The sequence below is a fragment of the Acanthopagrus latus genome, chromosome 7 (assembly GCF_904848185.1).
Source record: "Acanthopagrus latus isolate v.2019 chromosome 7, fAcaLat1.1, whole genome shotgun sequence".
NCBI lineage: Eukaryota > Metazoa > Chordata > Actinopteri > Spariformes > Sparidae > Acanthopagrus > Acanthopagrus latus.
Window position 1 is genome coordinate 1,012,057 of NC_051045.1, and position 19,263 is coordinate 1,031,319.

Here is a 19,263-nt window from a genome sequence, read left to right on the forward strand (position 1 = left end):
TTATTATTGACACCGAAAAGGTAAAATAACTGATTCAGTTATGTGGAGTTTGAGGAGCACACGTGGAAATATAAAATCCCCAACATGTGGTTAGAACGTAAGTTAAAGAACATAAGTGAAAGTGAACCAGTGCAAATAAACCTTTACACACCTTTAGTGTCAGACAACAGAGCTGACGTCAGAGTCTGATCCATGTTCTGACACCTGGATGAAGGCTTGTGTACTCTGACACGTGTTGTAGTTTTATTAACTCTAATTAGTTTAATTTTATGCCCCCAAATCTTCCTGAGCTTCTGGAAAGGAAAGTGTTTATGTTCCTGCTATATGTGTTGGCAAATTTTCAAAATGGGACATAATGTATGTTTTTTTTTGTGAAGGTACACGAGTGAACGTGAGGTGAAGGAAGGAAGTGAGATGAGAAGGAGGTAGAACGTGCAGAGTCAGCGTTCAGCTTTATATTGTCACACAGGGAGAAGAAGTCAGAGTCGTCTAATGATGAAAACTTTCATTTGTTTCAGAACTAAACGTTGTGACGTTCTTGTCTAGATGTTCAAAGCTGCTGCATCAAACTTTGTGTAACTACCAACTAACTAAAACTCGCTCATTCAAACCGCTCAGTAGCTACTGACTTGGCATGAGACTAACACTTAGTGATGTTCATGAAACTAAACTACTAATCAGAAACTAAAAGTGACATTTTGAACCTTTGCATCCTGTTTTTTATAACTCACTGTACTGAATGTTGGTGTGGGTCTTGCTGGTCCTGGTTCAGGTTTGGCTTTGCATGTCCCGTCTCTCTCTCCATCACTCTGGTTATTGTTTCTTTACTACGACTACTAATACTGCTGCTGTGAACTAATGACACAAATGTCTTTATAATACTATTTTTATTGCTGTCATACATCTTCTACACACACCTACATGTGCTGCAGAGGAACAGCTGAAATAACCAAACAAGCAATAATCCAGTTTGGTTCAACAAAGTTCTTGAAAAACTGTCAGTAAGAAATAGATTTGCTGTCTGTTCATGTTAAAACTTTGTGTTAAGTGTATTTTAGATGAAGATTGCTTCCACAGCTGCATGTTTGTTTGTAATCTAACATGTATTCAGATAAGCTGAAGGTCAAATGATAAGGGCGCCACTACACAGACGTGTGGCTGAAGTCCGAAGACAGAACAGAAAACAAAACATAAAGGATGACGCGGCTATCTCACCGTTAGCCTGCAGCTGCACGGTTGTCAGTAAACTCTGGAATCTTTTAGTTTTGGTGAATGTTATTTGAACTTGTCGAACCCAAACCAGCAAAGACACCAAGGTCGAAGTCAGGCAGCTGGTGTAAACTACGGTTATTTTTTTAAAGCGATGATCTGATGATCTGAGGATCTGATGATCTGATGATCTGAGGATCTGATGATCTTGAATAATCCAGATGAGAGATTAACAACTGTGACACCTCTGTCCAATCACTTCCTGTGTCGCCGTGGCGACATGAGCAACACGTCTCCATCTGTCCGTCTGTGACGTCTTCACAGGCATCGATGTTCAGTCCAGAATGTGTCTGTGATTGTAACACACATACTGTGTAAATGTAATAATGTGATGTGTGATTCAAGTGTGTAATGTAGTACCATTCCCAGAGCCAAGTGCATATGCTGTCTTACCCTCTGCGTCCTGCAGGGGGCGTTAGAGGAGGTGACGCCCAAGAAGGAGAAACTGGATAAAGGCAACGAGAACTACCAGAAAGTCAAAGAGGTGAGAACACCTGTCAGTCTGTTTCCTTCATGAGGTAATCTGCTTTATTTACGGTTCTGTTGTTCGCCACCTCGTCCTGGTGCATCTGCAGTGCACTTTCCAAAAATCACCTGTCAATCAGTGGGTGTGGGCGGGGCTGTGATGTGGTGCTCTTGTCTTCGTCTGTTTCACTGCTCAGAATAATTACATCAAATGATTCTTTCCTAATATTCACTCAATCTGCCAAATGTCCCTAAAGTAACTAAAGAGGAAATTTAAAGGATCAGTTCAAACATTATGGAAGTGCTCAGGTGGCCAGTCTGAACACTGACGGGTGTGTAATCATTCCTCCTGTTTGTACTTACGAACAACTCTTCTCTGAAAAGTGAAGGACACAATCCACAGTCCTCACGTTCGACCAATCAAAATGTTGTTTGTCTCTTGATTCATCTTGATTTTGGCTTCCCTGCCTCCATGTGTCCAATCGCCAACATCAGATTATCTTGGATTTTCTTGATGTTTTGGACGAGTTCAGTTTTCAAACTGTTTTTAATTTCAATAACAAAGTTTTGCCAGCGAGTCTGGTTAAGTTGGACTTTAAGTTGTTTTCATCATGTTTGCTCTGTGAATTTGTTATTCAGCTGCTAAATATAATGAAGTTCAACAAGTTTGTCCAAACAGTGTTTTATGAAACCTAAACCTGACTAATAGGTCATATTTGTAGCCGTACACTGAGAGATGAACTCCTCAGTTGTTATGAAAGTTAAGTTATTTTTATGAACACATTGTTCTGCAGGTAGCTGCTGGCAGGTATTTCTCCTCACAGTAAGTAATGTACAGAACAGAGCGTGATCACATTTAAGTGAATAATGAAGCCAGAGTGAATGTTTGAAATCTTTCCTCTGTAGATCCTGGAGAGGTTGAATAAGATGTGCAGCAGTGGAGTCTGGAAGAAGCAGCAGAGGTTGCTGAAGAACATGGGAGCTCATAAAGTCATGCTGGACCTGCTGCAGGTGTCCTACGACCAGGTGAGACGGGTCACCGCCAAAGTAAAAGCAGTCGGTCGGCGATGCTTTTAGTTTTGTTTCTGTCAGAATGCTGCTTCAGTTAAAGACGAGTTCGATCTACATGAAGGTTTTTTGTCTCGGTGAGTCTTCGTTATGATTTAAAGTGTTCACACAGGAAACAAATGAACTTTAAAATTAACTCAAATGAGATGATTTGAGAAATGCAGCATTCCTCTTGAAGTGTTAACTGCAGCTACCTGGTGTGACAGCTCTGGTTCTGGTTCTGGGCCTTCTGACCATTTGGGACCTCGATCCTGCGTCTTTTTGTTGGATTTTGAAAAAAGCAGTGCATCTTTAGCAAAATGAAATAAACACCAGACTTCATCTCATCTCTCTTTCTGTCTGTCTGCAGAACGATGTGAAGATGCAGGAGATCATCAGGTTCACTCATCTGTTCCTACAGAAGTTCTGTATGGGGAACCAGGAGAACCAGACTCTGCTGCACAAGAACCTCAATCTCTTCCTCAATCCCGGGGTACACTGCTTTTATACCTGATCAGCTGATTCACAGAAAATCTTTTTGTTCAGTAAATAATCTACTTCACTGTGTTTGTATTCAGGTGAAGCTCTGAGTGAACTCAGCACCCAGCAGAGACTCTGGTTCTCTCTCTTCTTTACTTCATTAAGTAAAGAATATTTCCCCTCCAGCTCCAGTCAGCAGTGAACGTTACAGATCACTGCTGCAGTCGGGTTGATAAACAGGAGTGAAGATAAATCCACTTTTTTAATCCCAAAGTTAAGAAGTAATCTCTGAGCTCTCCTCCGTCAGTAGAAAGAGAAAAAAAACCTGTAGTTGTAACTAATAGTAACAGTTGAATATTAAATAACATACATGGCTAAAATGTAGATGTGGAAAACTTTTTATTTTTTGCATCTTTCAAGAAGAACCCAACCCAGTGATGTTAGGAATGTGGTCACGGCTTTATTTTTGATATTTCACAAACTTAATCAAATGAGATCAGATTTAGTGTAAAGTTTAAACTTGTGTGCTGCGCCTGCAGCTGCTGGAGGCGGAGACGGTGCAGCACATCTTCAGTAACAACTACCAGCTGTGCAGCGAGATCTCCGAGAGCGTCCTGCAGCACTTCATCCACTGCCTGGCCACGCACGGCCGCCACGTTCAGTACCTCAACTTCCTCCACACCATCATCAAGGCCGAGGGCAAGTACGTGAAGAAGTGTCAGGACATGATCATGACCGAGGTGAGGACGAGGACGAGGACGAGGACGAGGACGAGGTGCGGCGTCTTGTTTCTGAATGTGTTGTTGTTGGAGTGATGATGTAATCCTGTGGCCTCTCTGCAGTTAACCAACGCAGGCGAGGACGTCGTCGTCTTTTACAACGACAAGAGCTCCTTCAACGTCATGCTGGAGTTGATGGCAGAGAGCAGGGAGGGGGTCGGCGAGAGCAGCCCGCTCAGGTAACCATGGCAACCCTATTACACTCCAGTGCTGATGGAACAACGTTGGCAGGCTCACTCGTTAGCATAGTTTACAGTAAATGACTTGAAGAGATGTAGTTAAGGACTTTAATGAGCTTCACTGAGGATTCTGTTCAGTTTAGATGGACATACAGTTAAAACGCTGAATTGTACCCAATGTGGAGCCGCGTGTTTGTGGCTAAATCTAATCTTCACAAGATGGGTTAGAAGTCTGAAGTTGAAGATGTCCTCGACCTCCTGCAGGTATCACATCTCTCTGGTGGAGCTGTTGGCGGCCTGCGCTGAGGGGAAGAACGTCTACACGGAGATCAAATGTACATCGCTGCTGCCGCTGGAGGACGTCGTCCGAGTGGTGACGCACGAGGACTGCATCACCGAGGTACGCCGTCACACTCTGTCATCTGGTCAGCAATGAAGGTTTATTTATGTAAATACTGTCAGCTTCTTACCTTTTATCTGCATCAGACCACATCAGCCTGCTGGTGAAGTCAAGTGGCCCTTTGATTCTTTTGTCTCGAGCCCGATTATAACATTTAATAGTTCTGTCTGTTGATGAGCATCCAATGTTTGATTGTGAAAACTGGAAAACAAAGCAAAGATAAAACACATTTAAACTTTGAGCGTCAGACGAGAGAAAGTAAAAGTCGTCCTGACACCGAGTCCATCTGAATTATCTGTAGGTAAAGTTCTGAACCACCTTGTTTTACCTGAAGTCTGTCTGTCTGTGTGCAGGTGAAAGTGGCCTATGTGAACTTCGTGAATCACTGTTACGTGGACACGGAGGTGGAGATGAAGGAAATCTACACGTCCAACCACATCTGGAAGCTGTTTGAAGACTTCACAGTGGACATGGCCCGGGTAACATGATGCTGATGGAACAGCTGATGCACACAGAAACAAAAGACTGACGTATATAAAGATGAATGACACGACTCTAATTCACCTCACTGTGCAACTATTAAGCAGAAATATCTCAGATGCAAGTCCTGATATTTTGCACTCCTGATGTTACTGGGAGTCAGTGGTGATGAGACGGTGGAGCCACAGTGTCACACAGACACCAGCTGCACCCTCAAGCATCCAACAACGGACTCAAACCAAAACTCATCAGAAAAATGAACGTGTACTTTTCTTTTTCCTCTGCAGGTTTGTAACAAACGGGAGAAGCGACTTTCTGATCCCATCCTGGAGAAATACATCATCAACGTGGTGTTTGACACCATCAACGCCTTCTTCAGCTCCCCGTTCTCTGAGAACAGCACGTCTCTGCAGGTCAGGACCAAGATGCACTGCGGTGATGACGTGTCTGTCGATCTGCTGAGTTTAGGAAGTGACACATTATGATGAAACTTTTAGGAACAGTTGAGATGTTTATGAAATAGATCCAGATCTTTATTTGTCGTGTTGGTCACAGACTCATCACACCATCGTGACTCAGCTGCTGCAGTCGTCCGTCAGACTGCTGGACTGTCCCTGGCTGCAGCAGCAGCACCGAGGACAGGTGGAGACCTGCATCAAGACGCTCGCCATGACAGGTAACACACACACGCACACACACACGCACACACACACACACACACACACACACACACAGACTGATCTCTGTTTTGTGTTTTCTTTCCAGCGAAGAGTCGCTCCATCTCCCTCCCTCTGGACCTGGAGGCTCAGATCAGCTCCATGTTGTCCACGTCTGCTCTCAACTCTCTGTCCCGCTCCAACCCGAACTACAAGTCGTCCTCCCGGTCCTCCAGACCCAGCGCTCCCAGCAACCCCTGGGACTACAAGAACATCATCGAGAAGCTGCAGGTACGCAAGGCTTCAAAAGAGACACTTCCAAGTGTGAACAAGACGCACAAACAGAAAAATGTGTACGGTACCACAAGCCTTCAAAACTAAACACACATTAAATTGTGTGTGTGTGTGGTCAGGACATCATCAACACTCTGGAGGAGCGTCTGAAGCCGCTGGTGAACGCTGAGCTCTCGGTGTTGGTGGACGTCCTCCATCAGCCGGAGCTGCTGTTTGTGGAGGGAACCGACGCCCGACAGCGCTGCGAGTCCGGAGGATTCATCTCCAAGTAGGTCCAGAGAGTCAAACATCTACTGACACACTGACAGAGGGATGATGGGAATAATGTGTGTGTGTGTGTGTGTGTGCGCAGGCTGATCCAGCACACCAAAGCTCTGATGTCTACAGAGGAGAAGCTGTGTATCAAAGTCTTGAGGATTCTGCAGGAGATGCTGATCAGAACTCTGGACTTCGATGAGAAGGTCAGTTTATTTGACAGGAAAGAGTCCCGAAAACAACCTGCATTTTCCTGATATGTCTACTGTAACTTTGTGCAGTTACTTATTATTTTTACACAATTAGCACTTCATGTGTTGACATGACAAACGTGATAGAAACACGTCTTCAAAGTGGATTCAGTTGAACTGTTGTCTCTCATGTGAAGCATCTTAAACAGTTCATTAGCAGAAATATGGCATTGTGATCATTCTGATGAGAAAGACGTCACGTCTCATGTCTGGTGTTGTTTCAGGGAATGGCACTGCGGAAGGTTCTGCTGCTGAACTACTTGTTTCCAAACAAGAAGAACAACCCGAAGAACGACCTGGCCGAGCTCGTAGCTGCAGGTAGTTCATCGTTTATCAACCAACAGTTTAGTGTCACCGCCTGACTCAAAGGAACGAGAGAGAGAGAGGACTGTAAATAACTCTGTGTGTGTGTGTGTGTGTGTGTGTGTGTGTGTGTGTGTGTGTGTGTGTGTGTGTGTGTGTGTGTGTGTGTGTGTGTGTGTGTGTGTGTGTGTCAGGTGCAGAGCAGGAGCGGGACTGGGCGGCGGTGGCTGCAGTTCAGTGTCGTCTGGACAGAGAAGGAGGGACAAAGCTGTTCACTGATCTGGTGATGAGCACCAAGAACGACAAGATCTTCCAGGAGAGCATCCAGCTCGCCATCTGCCTGCTGGAGGGAGGCAACACCGAGATACAGGTGACACGCCGCTCGCTGGGTTTTATTCCAGCCAATCAGCAGCGAGTGACAAACTGGCCCATTGAGTTGTTGTTTCTGAAAGTCGACTCATGACAACCTGAACAGCTGCAGACTCCTTCACACCAGTTAACATTTGTGCCTTTGTTTTTCTCTCTGACATTAAAAAAAACTGTATCCATAATTTTTCTCATGCTCGTAAATGCAGAGAAAATTATCAAACTACTTGTTAAAAGCACCAAAATAAAGGAAATAACATCTGCTGTTAAAACGTTTCTGGCATTTACAGTCAGACATTATTTACTCTGTATGTTCCGTCACACTTTCTGTGTTTTTCGGCGTGGACGTAAACTCTCAGTGACGCTTCAGTCTCAGATGAAGGCTGAATGAATGTAAACACTGTCGTTCTCCTGCAGAACTCGTTCTACAAACTGATGATGGGCGACAACAAGTCAGAGAAGTTCTTTAAGGTTCTTCACGACCGCATGAAAGAAGCTCAGACGGATATCAAAGCGACAGTTTCTGTGAATGTGGGCGAGATGACGCACAAGGCCAACGAGAAGGAGCTGGAGAACGGTGAAAAAACAAACAAATGAGTTTTAAAAAGGGTTTTGTGATAAACGTGTTCTTCAACAATACATCTATTTGCAATCGTTAGCTTTCCTTGGAGGCTTGAAGAGATAAACAGATTATGTTGATATTATGGTAAACATGTAAAGTTTAAAACATCTTGGACAGTTTGGGACAGAAGTTGAAGTTAGAGGTGAAAAAGTTTGTGCCGAGCGCCCTCTAGTGGCCAGAGTCACACTAATACATTAGTATTTGTGTAAAAGTTGATTTAAGTTCATTAATGTTACTTAGAATATCAAGTCTTTTTAAAGTTGCTTCTTTTGGGTTTCGATTCTGTTTCATGTTCTGTCTCTCTGTTGGTTCTGGCTCGTTTTGGTTCTGTTAAATGTTTCACATCTCTGAGTTCACGAGTTCAGAATCATCATTAATTTTTTCTCTTTTTGTAAAGGCGGCTCTACAGCATTAGTACTCCCTGGCGCTGGAGGTCACCCCCTGCTGGTCCCGGGCCCGTCCATCGCCCCGGTACCAGGTACACCCGCCCTGCCGGCTCAGCCAGCAGCCGAGCAGAGGGAGGTGGAGACGGAGATGGGCCCGGCTGTGACCATCATGAAACCCATCCTGAGGTTCTTACAGCTGCTCTGTGAGAACCACAACCAAGACCTACAGGTGAGTTTCTGCTGATGATGAATCAGAACCCACAGCTGGATCAGTACCAACTCATGTCCTGTGTGTGAGTGGACCCGGTCCAACAACAGCAACACAGAGCCTGTTTGACTTTGTGTTTCCAGAACTTCCTGCGTTGCCAGAACAACAAGACCAACTACAACCTGGTGTGTGAGACTCTTCAGTTCCTGGACATCATGTGTGGAAGCACCACCGGCGGTCTGGGCCTGCTGGGCCTCTACATCAACGAATCAAACGTCCACCTGATCACTCAGACGCTGGAGACGCTCACTGAGTACTGCCAGGGCCCGTGCCAGGAGAACCAGGTACACCGACCAGCACCGCACACACAGCCAGGACTGGACAGGTAGACTCTTAATGAACATGGATGTTAAGTTCCTGTGTGTGTGTGTGTGTGTGTGTGTGTGTGTGTGTGTGTGTGTGTGTGTGTGTGTGTGTGTGTGTGTGTGCGTGCGTGCGTGCGTGCGTGTGTGTGCGTGCGTGTGTGTGTGTTGCAGACATGTATAGTGACCCACGAGTCCAACGGCATCGACATCATCACAGCTCTGATCCTGAACGACATCAGTCCCCTGTGTCGGTATCAGATGGAGATGGTGCTCCAGCTGAAGGTACACCTGAACATTCACCTGAACATTCACCTGATCATACACCTGAACATTCACCTGATCATACACCTGATCATACACCTGAACATTCACCTGAACATTCACCTGAACATTCACCTGATCATACACCTGAACATTCACCTGATCATACACCTGATCATACACCTGAACATTCACCTGAACATTCACCTGATCATACACCTGAACATTCACCTGATCATACACCTGAACATTCACCTGAACATTCACCTGAACATTCACCTGAACATTCACCTGATCATCCACCTGAACATTCACCTGTCTGTGTACAGAACACATCCTGTATGCAGATCCTGTCGATCCTGGTCCTCGGCTTATTTCTCCATAAGAATCTGAGAGGAACAGAAAGAAGTTCATGTGGCACATTTGCTGAATTTACAAGAAACCCTTCTGAAAAAGGAACTTTGCCTGTGAAAGAAAGCAGAAACATTTCCTCCTGTGTGAAGCTGACAGATGGTTTTACTCCCAAAAATTGTTTTCAGAGGAAACATTTCTTCTGTCTTGTGTGAAAAAGACAAGACTCTGAACCCACTTTAAAGAAATGTTTTGTTTAGTTTTTTGTTTTTTTTTTGATCAGGGGAAAAACATTTTTGTTTTGACTCAATTTCACACATGAAAATGAAAATCTTACCCGTTAAAGAAAAAAGTGTGAAGCTGAGTGATAATTTTAATTTAATTTTATTTAGAATTTTTTCAAGAGAAAAACATTTTTAGTGATTTGAATGTTGACTTCTTCCCAGGAGATTTTTTTTGTAGTTTTTCTCCATAAAAAAATGTTTTTCAGGAGAAAACTATTTCGATCAAACTTACAAAGTGAATCACTAAAACACCACCCTCAGTTTCCCCTCAAGGTTTCTGTATGTGTCCAATTTATTAACATCAATAAAATCTCAAAAACAAAAATCTAAAACTAAAGAAAAAAAACAAACAGATTTACATCTTCAGGATTAACTGATGAAATTTTGTCGTGAACATGTTTAATAAACTCACTCGTCAGAAGACAAAATCTTTAATTCTTTGTTCATAATGAAGCACAAATTACAGCTCAGGTGTTCATGTTCAGGTGTTCATGTTCAGGTGTTCATGTTCAGGTGTTCATGCTGTCAGTCCTCAGCTGTAACTTACCAAACGTTACTGTTGTAATGTGGTTTACAGAATTTCAACTTCAGTCACAGCAGCAACATTGTGATTTGGTTGTGAGCTGGTGGTCCAGAGTCGTATCGCTGCTCTGTGTCCACCTGTCACAGTCACACCTGTTGACCGACCGCTGTTGTTTTCTTCTTGGTTGCCAGGACAACGCCTCCAAGCTGCTGCTGGCTCTGATGGAGAGTCGCCATGACAGCGAGAACGCCGAGAGGATCCTGTTCAACCTCCGACCACGAGAGCTGGTCAGAGCGCCGCTTCTTTACAGCTGAGTGTTATTAAAGCATCTGTTAATAATCTGTGTTCAGATCATAACGTGTGTGTGTGTGTGTGTGTGTGTGTGTGTGTGTGTGCAGGTGGAGGTGATAAAGAAGGCCTACAACCAGGAGAGTGAGGGGGAGGGGGAGGTGTCTCCTCGTGAGGTGGGACACAACATCTACATCCTGGCTCAGCAGGTGACGCAACACAAGCTCCTCATTGGCCGACAGGAGGTCTCACTCTGTCCTCAGAAAATGAATTCCAGAAGTACAAACCAGCCGTCCTGTTTGTTTGTTCGCAGCTGGCCAGACACAACAAGATCCTGCAGAACCTCCTGAAGCCTCTGAAGAAAAGTAAAGAGGGCGAGGAGGGAATCTCCTCCATGGTAAACCCTCCGTCCATCCCTCCATCCCTCCATCCCTCCATCCTGCAGTACTTACTAACAGTTTGTTGTCTTTCTGTCTGCAGTTGAACCTGAACAACCGTCCTCTGTCCCAGATGTTGAAGTCGTCGGCTCCAGCTGCTGTGGTGGAGCAGGACCCGCTGGAGTACTACGACCTGCTGACCTCACAGATAGAGGCAACACAGATACCACTACTACTAATCTGATTGTCCACTCACATGAAAAAAAAGAAGAAGAAGAAGAATTTGCACCCAAACTTGAAGCAGAGTGATGTTTTTATTAATGGGGAATAAAAATGTTTGTGTGTGTGCAGATCGTCCGCGATGACCGCAGCATGGAGCAGATCGTGTTTCCTGTTCATCCCATCTGTGAGTTTCTGACCGAGGAGTCGAAGCTCAGAGTGTTCAACACCACGGAGCAGGACGAGCAGGGGTCAAAGGTCACACACTTCTTTGAGCAGACGTCCTTCCTGCACGGAGAGATGGAGTGGCAGAAGAAGCTGAGGAGTGAGGACACACACACACACACACACACCCACACACACACACACACACACACACACACACACTTCATTTTGATGTGAACATGCTTGCTGTCCACTGTAACAGAGGGTTTGTGCTGGTCTCAGGTATGCCGGTGTTGTACTGGTTCTCCAGGAGGATGTCTCTGTGGGGAACCATCTCCTTCAACCTCGCCGTCTTCATCAACCTCATCATCGCCTTCTTCTACCCCTACGACTCCGGACAAGGTACTGCAGTCATCACTCACTGCTGCTGATCAATAATCATCATTATGTCGATCTTTGAAAAAGGTCAAGTGCACCTCATGAATCAGACTTTATTTCCTTTAAAATAACAAATATATTCCTTTAAATTCTACACTTAAAAATCTGAAAAAACATATTTATTTAAGTAATTTAAGACATGAAATGTGAGAAAGTTGATGTTCACTGATTAAAGTTGCCTCTTTGTTATCGCCGGACTGCTGACCTCAAACAAAAATCAGATATCTTGAGTTAAAAAAAGTTGAAGATCATCTGTTATATAATGTCTGATATCTCAACACATAACAACACTGGTGCCTGACATCAGCTCAGATCAAATCATCATTAAATGATTATTTAAATGCAGAAGTCAATTTGATTTTCGTGTTAAACTTGAAAATTGTCCAACATTTCACAGTTAATTGCTAAATTTTAATGTCAATAAAATCTTCCTGACCACCGAGCTGCAGGAGCAGAAATGTGTTTTACATTTCATGACGGTTACATTTTAAAATATAAAACTAACATTTCACTTCCTCTCTGCTTGGAGTAACTCTCTCTCCTCCTCTTCGTCAGTCGGGGCGATCGACGACTCCCTGCTGCTGATGCTGTTCTGGATCCTGACCGGGCTCTCCGTGTTGGGTCTGTTCTCTCAGCGTTACGGCCTCCAGCCTCTGACCATCGCGCTGATACTCAGATCCATCTACCACCTGGGCATCGGCAACACGCTCATCCTGCTGGGATCGCTCAACGTAAGCAACACTACATTACCCATCTACCACCTGGGCAGGTGAGGCGCTCATACTGATGAGAACCGTCTGATCACAAGGTTCAGTTTATATCTTCACATCTTCAGTTCTGAGTTTAACAGCTTCGTTAACGTCAACATGTTTATTATAATTCAAGTTTTACATTAAAAAAACAAAACCAGAATCTCAGTTCTCAGGATAAACTGAGAGAAGCAGCTTCATGCTGACGCTGCTGAGGACAGATCTTACCTGCTCCTCACCTGCTGCTCCTCCTCACCTGCTGCTCCTCACCTGCTGCTCCTCCTCACCTGCTGCTCCTCACCTGCTGCTCCTCACCTGCTGCTCCTCCTCACATGCTGCTCCTCACCTGCTGCTCCTCCTCACCTGCTGCTCCTCCTCACCTGCTGCTGCTCCTCACCTGCTGCTCCTCCTCACCTGCTGCTCCTCCTCACCTGCTGCTGCTCCTCACCTGCTGCTCCTCCTCACCTGCTGCTCCTCACATGCTGCTCCTCACCTGCTGCTCCTCCTCACCTGCTGCTCCTCACATGCTGCTGCTCCTCACATGCTGCTGCTCCTCACATGCTGCTGCTCCTCACCTGCTCCTCCTCCTCACATGCTGCTCCTCACCTGCTGCTGCTCACCTGCTGCTCCTCCTCACATGCTGCTCCTCACCTGCTGCTCCTCCTCACCTGCTCCTCCTCGCATGCTGCTCCTCACATGCTCCTCCTCACCTGCTGCTCCTCACATGCTGCTCCTCCTCATATGCTGCTCCTCACATGCTGCTCCTCACCTGCTGCTCCTCACCTGCTGCTCCTCCTCACCTGCTGCTCCTCCTCACCTGCTGCTCCTCACCTGCTGCTCCTCACCTGCTGCTCCTCCTCACCTGCTCCTCCTCACATGCTCCTCCTCACCTGCTGCTCCTCACCTGCTCCTCCTCACCTGCTGCTCCTCACATGCTGCTCCTCACCTGCTGCTCCTCACCTGCTGCTCCTCCTCACCTGCTGCTCCTCCTCACATGCTGCTCCTCACCTGCTGCTCCTCACCTGCTCCTCCTCACCTGCTCCTCCTCACATGCTCCTCCTCACCTGCTGCTCCTCACCTGCTCCTTCTCACCTGCTGCTCCTCACATGCTGCTCCTCACCTGCTGCTCCTCACCTGCTGCTCCTCCTCACCTGCTGCTCCTCCTCACATGCTGCTCCTCACCTGCTGCTCCTCACCTGCTGCTCCTCCTCACCTGCTGCTCCTCCTCACCTGCTCCTCCTCACCTGCTGTGCTTCCTGTTCAGCTGCTCAACAAGGTGGTGTTTGTGGTGAGCTTCGTGGGGAACAACGGGACGTTTATTATGGGATACAAAGCCATGGTGATGGATGTGGAGTTCCTGTACCACCTGGCGTACGTCCTCACCTCCACGCTGGGACTGTTCGTCCACGAGCTCTTCTACAGCATCCTGGTAAACCCCACACACACACACACACACACACACACACACACACACACACACACACACACACACACACACACACACACACACACACACAGGTCAGGTTCTGCTAGGTATTAACCCGTCTGCCTGTCTGTCTGCAGCTGTTCGACCTGATCTATCGGGAGGAGACTCTGTTCAACGTGATAAAGAGCGTCACTCGTAACGGTCGCTCCATCCTGCTGACGGCGCTGCTCGCTCTCATCCTCGTCTACCTCTTCTCCATCGTGGGCTTCCTCTGCCTGAAGGAGGATTTCATCATGGAGGTCGACCCGCTGGTGCAGATCGCTGCAGGTAACTTCACAGCTCCGACTGCTCCGACCCGAACCGCTTCATGTTTTACATCTTAAATCATTTCTGCTCCTCTGAGCCCGGCTCAGCCTCAGCCGGGAGGAAACTGCAGGGCGGGACGTGTTTTATTGATTTATTTATTTATTTTTAATACAAAAATGTGAAATTAATGGTCATCTACAGAAGTCCGATCTAAAGTGTTTTCGCTCCTGTGTTTGGCAGGATTATTAACTTTCTTGTTTTTTCCATATGTGTAAAACATTTATGCTTTAGGTGGATTTTGTTTTTCATGTTTGAAGACTGAATAAAACCATCAGGTTATTCAGGAGGATTGTGATTAAAATGTGTCAAGCTAAGTAATGTTTCTTCACAGGAGGAATATTTAATATTTGTTGTATTTTCAGTTTGTTTCACAGATTCTTCAGAGGAGGAAACTGTTTTGTCTTCCCTGTATGTGAAACTGAGGAGGGAAAATTGAAGGGGAAATGTTTGTGTGTCAAGCCAAGATATACATTTGTTTTTTGTAGGAGAAATTTAATTATTCTAAACATTTTCAACCAAAAACAGTTTTCCCCCTCTGTGCAACACCAGGAGTTTTTCCCCCAGTTCCACTGGATTTTCTTACAAATAAGAGCCGACGTGTGAGTCAGTTTTCATAATGTGTGCTGAAGGTGAAGACTGAACGTGTCCTCACCACCACAGTTTACATCAGGCAGGGTGTGTTTGGACGGGTTGAACTGGTCCCAGTAACTCTGGTGTGTTGTGTTGTTCAGCTCCGCAGCAGAACGAAGCCTCTCAGGACTTCATGAAGTCGTGTTCTTCAGACGGAGTCAGCTGCACCGCAGAGACCACCGCTGTGGCTGAGCAGGAGGGTGAGTCAGTGCAGGAGGCCTGTGATCCACAAGATCAATAAAGTCCCATGTACTGTTACACCTCATGTCACTACTGCAGCACTGACCGTGTGTGTGTGTGTGTGTGTGTGTGTGTGTGTGTGTGTGTGTGTGTTCCAGAGGAGTCGAACACGGAGCGAGCCTGCGACACTCTGCTGATGTGCATCGTCACCGTGTTGAACCACGGACTGAGGAACGGAGGAGGAGTCGGAGACGTTCTCCGCAAACCATCCAAGAACGTAAGAACACTTAAACACTCTCCGAATCCATCCCATAATACACATCAGTCTCAGTCAAGGCGACAGAAAACTTTAAAATCTCAAACAACATTTTAAGCTTTACTTTGTATTTCCTGACTGTTGGAAACAAAAAGCTCCATCAGTCACTTTTTACAAACTTGCAGGTTGAATTTCTCAAATTTAAACTAAATGTTTCATGAGACAAGAAGCAGCTGTTGAAGATTTAATCTGTCTGAAACCATCGTGATCTTCGCTCCAAGTTCAAGAAAGTCAGAACGAGACTCAACGCAACATGAAGAAAACTTTAAAATATGAACTCTGAACGTTTCTGTCTGAGTGGCATCAGATCAGATACAGTTGAGGATGTTTACTGATGAATCAGAAGGAATTTTAATGTTAGAAATCAAATCTAGGAAGCAACTTTAATCTCCCGAACACAGTCCTGCCTCATCATATCTTTGTTGTATCTTTTCGATATGATGAATAACTTCCTCACATCAGTATAATTTTGTGCATGTGTTAGTTATTTATCTGTAGTCTTTGAATGCGTGCGTGTGTATGCGCGTGTGCGTGCGCGTGTGTGCGCGTGTGTGTGCGTGTGTGTGTGTGCGCGTGTGTGTGTGCGTGTGCGTGTGTGCGTGTGCGTGTGTGTGTGCGTGTGCGTGTGCGTGTGTGTGCGTGTGTGTGTGTGTGTGTGTGTGTGTGTAGGAGGTGCTGTTTCCAGCCCGGGTGGTGTACGATCTGTTGTTCTACTTCATCGTCATCATCATCGTCCTCAACCTGATCTTTGGCGTCATCATCGACACGTTTGCCGACCTGAGGAGTGAGAAACAGAAGAAGGAGGAGATTCTGAAGACGACCTGCTTCATCTGTGGTGAGCAGAAACAAAGTGAGCGGCAGGACGACAGGACGCAGGTGAAGACGAGTCCTGACCTCCAGCTCTCTGTGTTTCAGGTCTGGAGAGAGACAAGTTCGACAACAAGACGGTGTCGTTTGAGGAGCACATCAAACTGGAGCACAACATCTGGAACTACCTGTACTTCATCGTTCTGGTGCGTGAGAAGAACAAGACGGACTACACCGGCCCCGAGAGCTACGTCGCTCACATGATCAAGGTGAGACGCTTCTGCAGACGCCGACCGTTTAAAACCCGAGAGCCCGTCTGAACACGAGAACTAACCCGTCTGTCTGTTTCAGAACAACAACCTGGACTGGTTTCCACGGATGCAGGCCATGTCTCTGGTGGTAACCGATGGCGACGGGGAGCAGAACGAGATGAGGATGTTACAGGACAAACTGGCATCGACGATGAAGGTGGTGACGACCCTGACCACTCAGCTGACGGAGCTCAAAGAGCAGGTAACCTGCTGCAGCATCTCCTTCTGTCTGAACAGTGTGAAATAAACACTTCCTGCTCTCAGCTCTGTCAAACCAGCGTCCTGTTTGAGAACACGCCAACGTGCCTTTAGCAGTTTTGACAGTGATGTCCTGTGAGCTCACTGACCCTCCTGTGTTCCCGTAGATGACGGAGCAGAGGAAGAGGAGGCAGAGGATGGGATTTGTTGACGTCCAGGCGGGAGGAAGTGCTGCGCTGCCTCCCAGCGCCGCCGGAGGAAACCACCAGATCTACAAGACATAAAGAGAAGCGACCGACTGCTCACTACAGGATCCACGTGTCAGCCAGCAGCTGGACTGACATGAAAACACTAGAACAAAGATGTAAAACTGATGTTTCCCACTAAAACACGAGAGCTTGTTGTTTTTACTCTGTCGTGTCTGGCTGACGGACGCTGATCTCAGCACAGCTTTTGATTTATTTTAATATTTTGCTGTTAAGCACAAAAGACGCGTGTGTGTATGTGTTTCTAAAGCAACGATAAAACACAGATAGTAAATATTCAGATAAAATGTGCAGTTTCACAGTCTGAGCGCCGTGTTAGAGGTCCGACTGACTGAACCGACTAAGGTAGACCGATGATCTGTATCAATTACTGATCAAACTCTCATTTCAAATGTGAAACCTTAATGTGATATCAACACATGTAGTGGAGAGGAAGTACTGGAGTAAACTGTACTTTCTTATTTAAGATTTAAATCTCTACTGCAAATGATTATCTGTCAGAAATATCAACTTTCTGTCGCCTTGATTTCTAATAATCGGTCAACCTCTATTTCCAACCCTCAGCCGGCCTCAGATCACAGAACCCGTCCAGATTCTTGGTCTGAGTCGGTCCAGTCAAATCCGGCCTTACTGCAGCTTTAAGCCTCGAGTTCAGCACTTATTGGATCAAACCTGAAAGTCAGAGAGAATCTCAGTTCCCTCAACAGATTACTGATGAATATTCTGCCCTGGTCTTTGAATAAAAAGTATAAATACTTTTCATATTCATAAATTTTGTTGCAAAAATCAAACTTTTCAGGCACAAATGCTCAAAATGACAGTTGAAATAATGCTGACGCAGAGAAAAACTTTCAGAAGACGTCTAGTGAGGAACAAACTTTTTAAAACATCGGGGACATTAAACGTGCTCACAGCAACACGGAGACTCATCTACTCACTAGTCCGTCTTTACAGGCCACTTTAGTTCCACACTGTTCTAACTCTGACTTTACAACTTGGACACTGATCAGTTTATAGAAAACCTGGATAGTAATTGTGCAGTAAGACTCTTAGTGGTGGAGACGTTTCAGTCATGTGACCGTGATGTCGTCTGTTTGTAGCCTAACATTAGCTTCTTACTGCTACACAGTTAGTTTATGTTCATCTGTGGAGATTATCTGGACCATCAGAATGTTATTCACTAGTCTGTCAGGCGATGCTAACAGGAAACATGTCGTCTCTACACCAGGTGGACTCAAACCTCCAGCCGCTGCACGTTTAAAACAAACTGTTCAATGTTTCGTCCTTTCATGAAAAATCAATCAGACAATTCGGCTAAAATCCTGGAAATCTGTGGAGGGAACTGAAGGATCAGAGACTTCCTGGTCAGGCTGTCACTGTCCAGAGTCATAGGTGTGTGTGTGTGTGTGTGTGTGTGTGTGTGTGTGTGTGTGTGTGTGTGTGTGTGTGTGTGTGTGTGTGTGTCCCTTCAGTCGTGTTCAGAGGATGTAAATAGAGACTGACCTGCTGATGACAGATTTGAATATTTCGTTTATCTTTCTGTTTGAATGTGAAGTGACTTTTTACTGTAAATCTGGGAAATGGTATTTTTTTTTCTGTGATATATTATTATTATTATTATTATTATTATTATTATTATTATTATTATTATTATTATTATTATTATGGTTTAATAGTAATATTTAAGATGAGAGCAGCTCCTGTTTGTTTTAACACTGTAAGTAGCTCAGTACAGACACTGGATCATAAGACAACTGCTTTAGTTTGTGGACAGGAAATAAAGTTTGTTTTTCAGACAGACAGACACACACACACACACACACACACACACACAGTGAGGAGGAGGACGGAGTGATGAAGAACACATCTTCAAAGAAATAAAATATTTAATGAACAAACTGTTTCTTATCTGAAAGTGGTGTGCGAGCGTTCACACTTCTTCTCTTCTTCAGCAGTCAATCAATCACGTTGATGTTGTGGATTCTCTTGAAAAAATGTAAATTGAAACTTCTGTTAAATCATCTGATCCTGTAAAATCCTCCATCTTAACTCCCGACACTGTTTCAGTTTGGCACAGTGAGCTGGTTAAAATGAATAACAAAACTGATCCTTACTGAAAATGTTGTTTCTCAAAAAACAATTTAAACTGTGGAAAGTGCAGTTAGAATCACAGTCAGAAGAGAGAAAAAGCTTCAATATTGTTTCACAAAAGAATCTTTAACAAAAAAATCTTTGTTTCATATGAAACGATCTTAACTGGCAACATGTTGAGAGAAAAAACTGCTGAAATTTGTGGTGCAGAT

General features: G+C 45.2%; 2 protein-coding genes across 3 annotated transcripts in view; one reads left to right on the forward strand and one right to left on the reverse strand.

Moving 5' to 3' along the window:
- Nucleotides 1–17,732, forward strand: part of itpr3 (inositol 1,4,5-trisphosphate receptor, type 3) — a 47,203-nt gene extending 29,471 nt beyond the window's left edge. The window contains exons 28-60 of the mRNA XM_037103365.1: nucleotides 1,679–1,753; nucleotides 2,641–2,760; nucleotides 3,152–3,274; nucleotides 3,801–4,001; nucleotides 4,104–4,219; nucleotides 4,484–4,619; nucleotides 4,973–5,098; nucleotides 5,387–5,512; nucleotides 5,655–5,775; nucleotides 5,865–6,046; nucleotides 6,169–6,317; nucleotides 6,402–6,510; nucleotides 6,780–6,873; nucleotides 7,053–7,228; nucleotides 7,642–7,801; nucleotides 8,244–8,461; nucleotides 8,584–8,784; nucleotides 8,977–9,087; nucleotides 10,416–10,511; nucleotides 10,623–10,721; nucleotides 10,826–10,909; nucleotides 10,993–11,103; nucleotides 11,241–11,433; nucleotides 11,556–11,675; nucleotides 12,267–12,442; nucleotides 13,725–13,889; nucleotides 14,024–14,213; nucleotides 14,984–15,082; nucleotides 15,221–15,339; nucleotides 16,048–16,213; nucleotides 16,294–16,454; nucleotides 16,537–16,698; nucleotides 16,862–17,732. Coding sequence (XP_036959260.1) covers nucleotides 1,679–1,753; nucleotides 2,641–2,760; nucleotides 3,152–3,274; nucleotides 3,801–4,001; nucleotides 4,104–4,219; nucleotides 4,484–4,619; nucleotides 4,973–5,098; nucleotides 5,387–5,512; nucleotides 5,655–5,775; nucleotides 5,865–6,046; nucleotides 6,169–6,317; nucleotides 6,402–6,510; nucleotides 6,780–6,873; nucleotides 7,053–7,228; nucleotides 7,642–7,801; nucleotides 8,244–8,461; nucleotides 8,584–8,784; nucleotides 8,977–9,087; nucleotides 10,416–10,511; nucleotides 10,623–10,721; nucleotides 10,826–10,909; nucleotides 10,993–11,103; nucleotides 11,241–11,433; nucleotides 11,556–11,675; nucleotides 12,267–12,442; nucleotides 13,725–13,889; nucleotides 14,024–14,213; nucleotides 14,984–15,082; nucleotides 15,221–15,339; nucleotides 16,048–16,213; nucleotides 16,294–16,454; nucleotides 16,537–16,698; nucleotides 16,862–16,978 — 4,602 coding nt within the window. The 3' untranslated portion in view covers nucleotides 16,979–17,732. The remainder of the gene's footprint in view (nucleotides 1–1,678; nucleotides 1,754–2,640; nucleotides 2,761–3,151; nucleotides 3,275–3,800; nucleotides 4,002–4,103; nucleotides 4,220–4,483; nucleotides 4,620–4,972; nucleotides 5,099–5,386; nucleotides 5,513–5,654; nucleotides 5,776–5,864; nucleotides 6,047–6,168; nucleotides 6,318–6,401; nucleotides 6,511–6,779; nucleotides 6,874–7,052; nucleotides 7,229–7,641; nucleotides 7,802–8,243; nucleotides 8,462–8,583; nucleotides 8,785–8,976; nucleotides 9,088–10,415; nucleotides 10,512–10,622; nucleotides 10,722–10,825; nucleotides 10,910–10,992; nucleotides 11,104–11,240; nucleotides 11,434–11,555; nucleotides 11,676–12,266; nucleotides 12,443–13,724; nucleotides 13,890–14,023; nucleotides 14,214–14,983; nucleotides 15,083–15,220; nucleotides 15,340–16,047; nucleotides 16,214–16,293; nucleotides 16,455–16,536; nucleotides 16,699–16,861) is intronic.
- Nucleotides 1–19,263, reverse strand: part of LOC119022489 (putative C-type lectin domain family 20 member A) — an 826,153-nt gene that overhangs the window by 120,202 nt on the left and 686,688 nt on the right. The gene's annotated exons all lie outside the window — the stretch shown is intronic.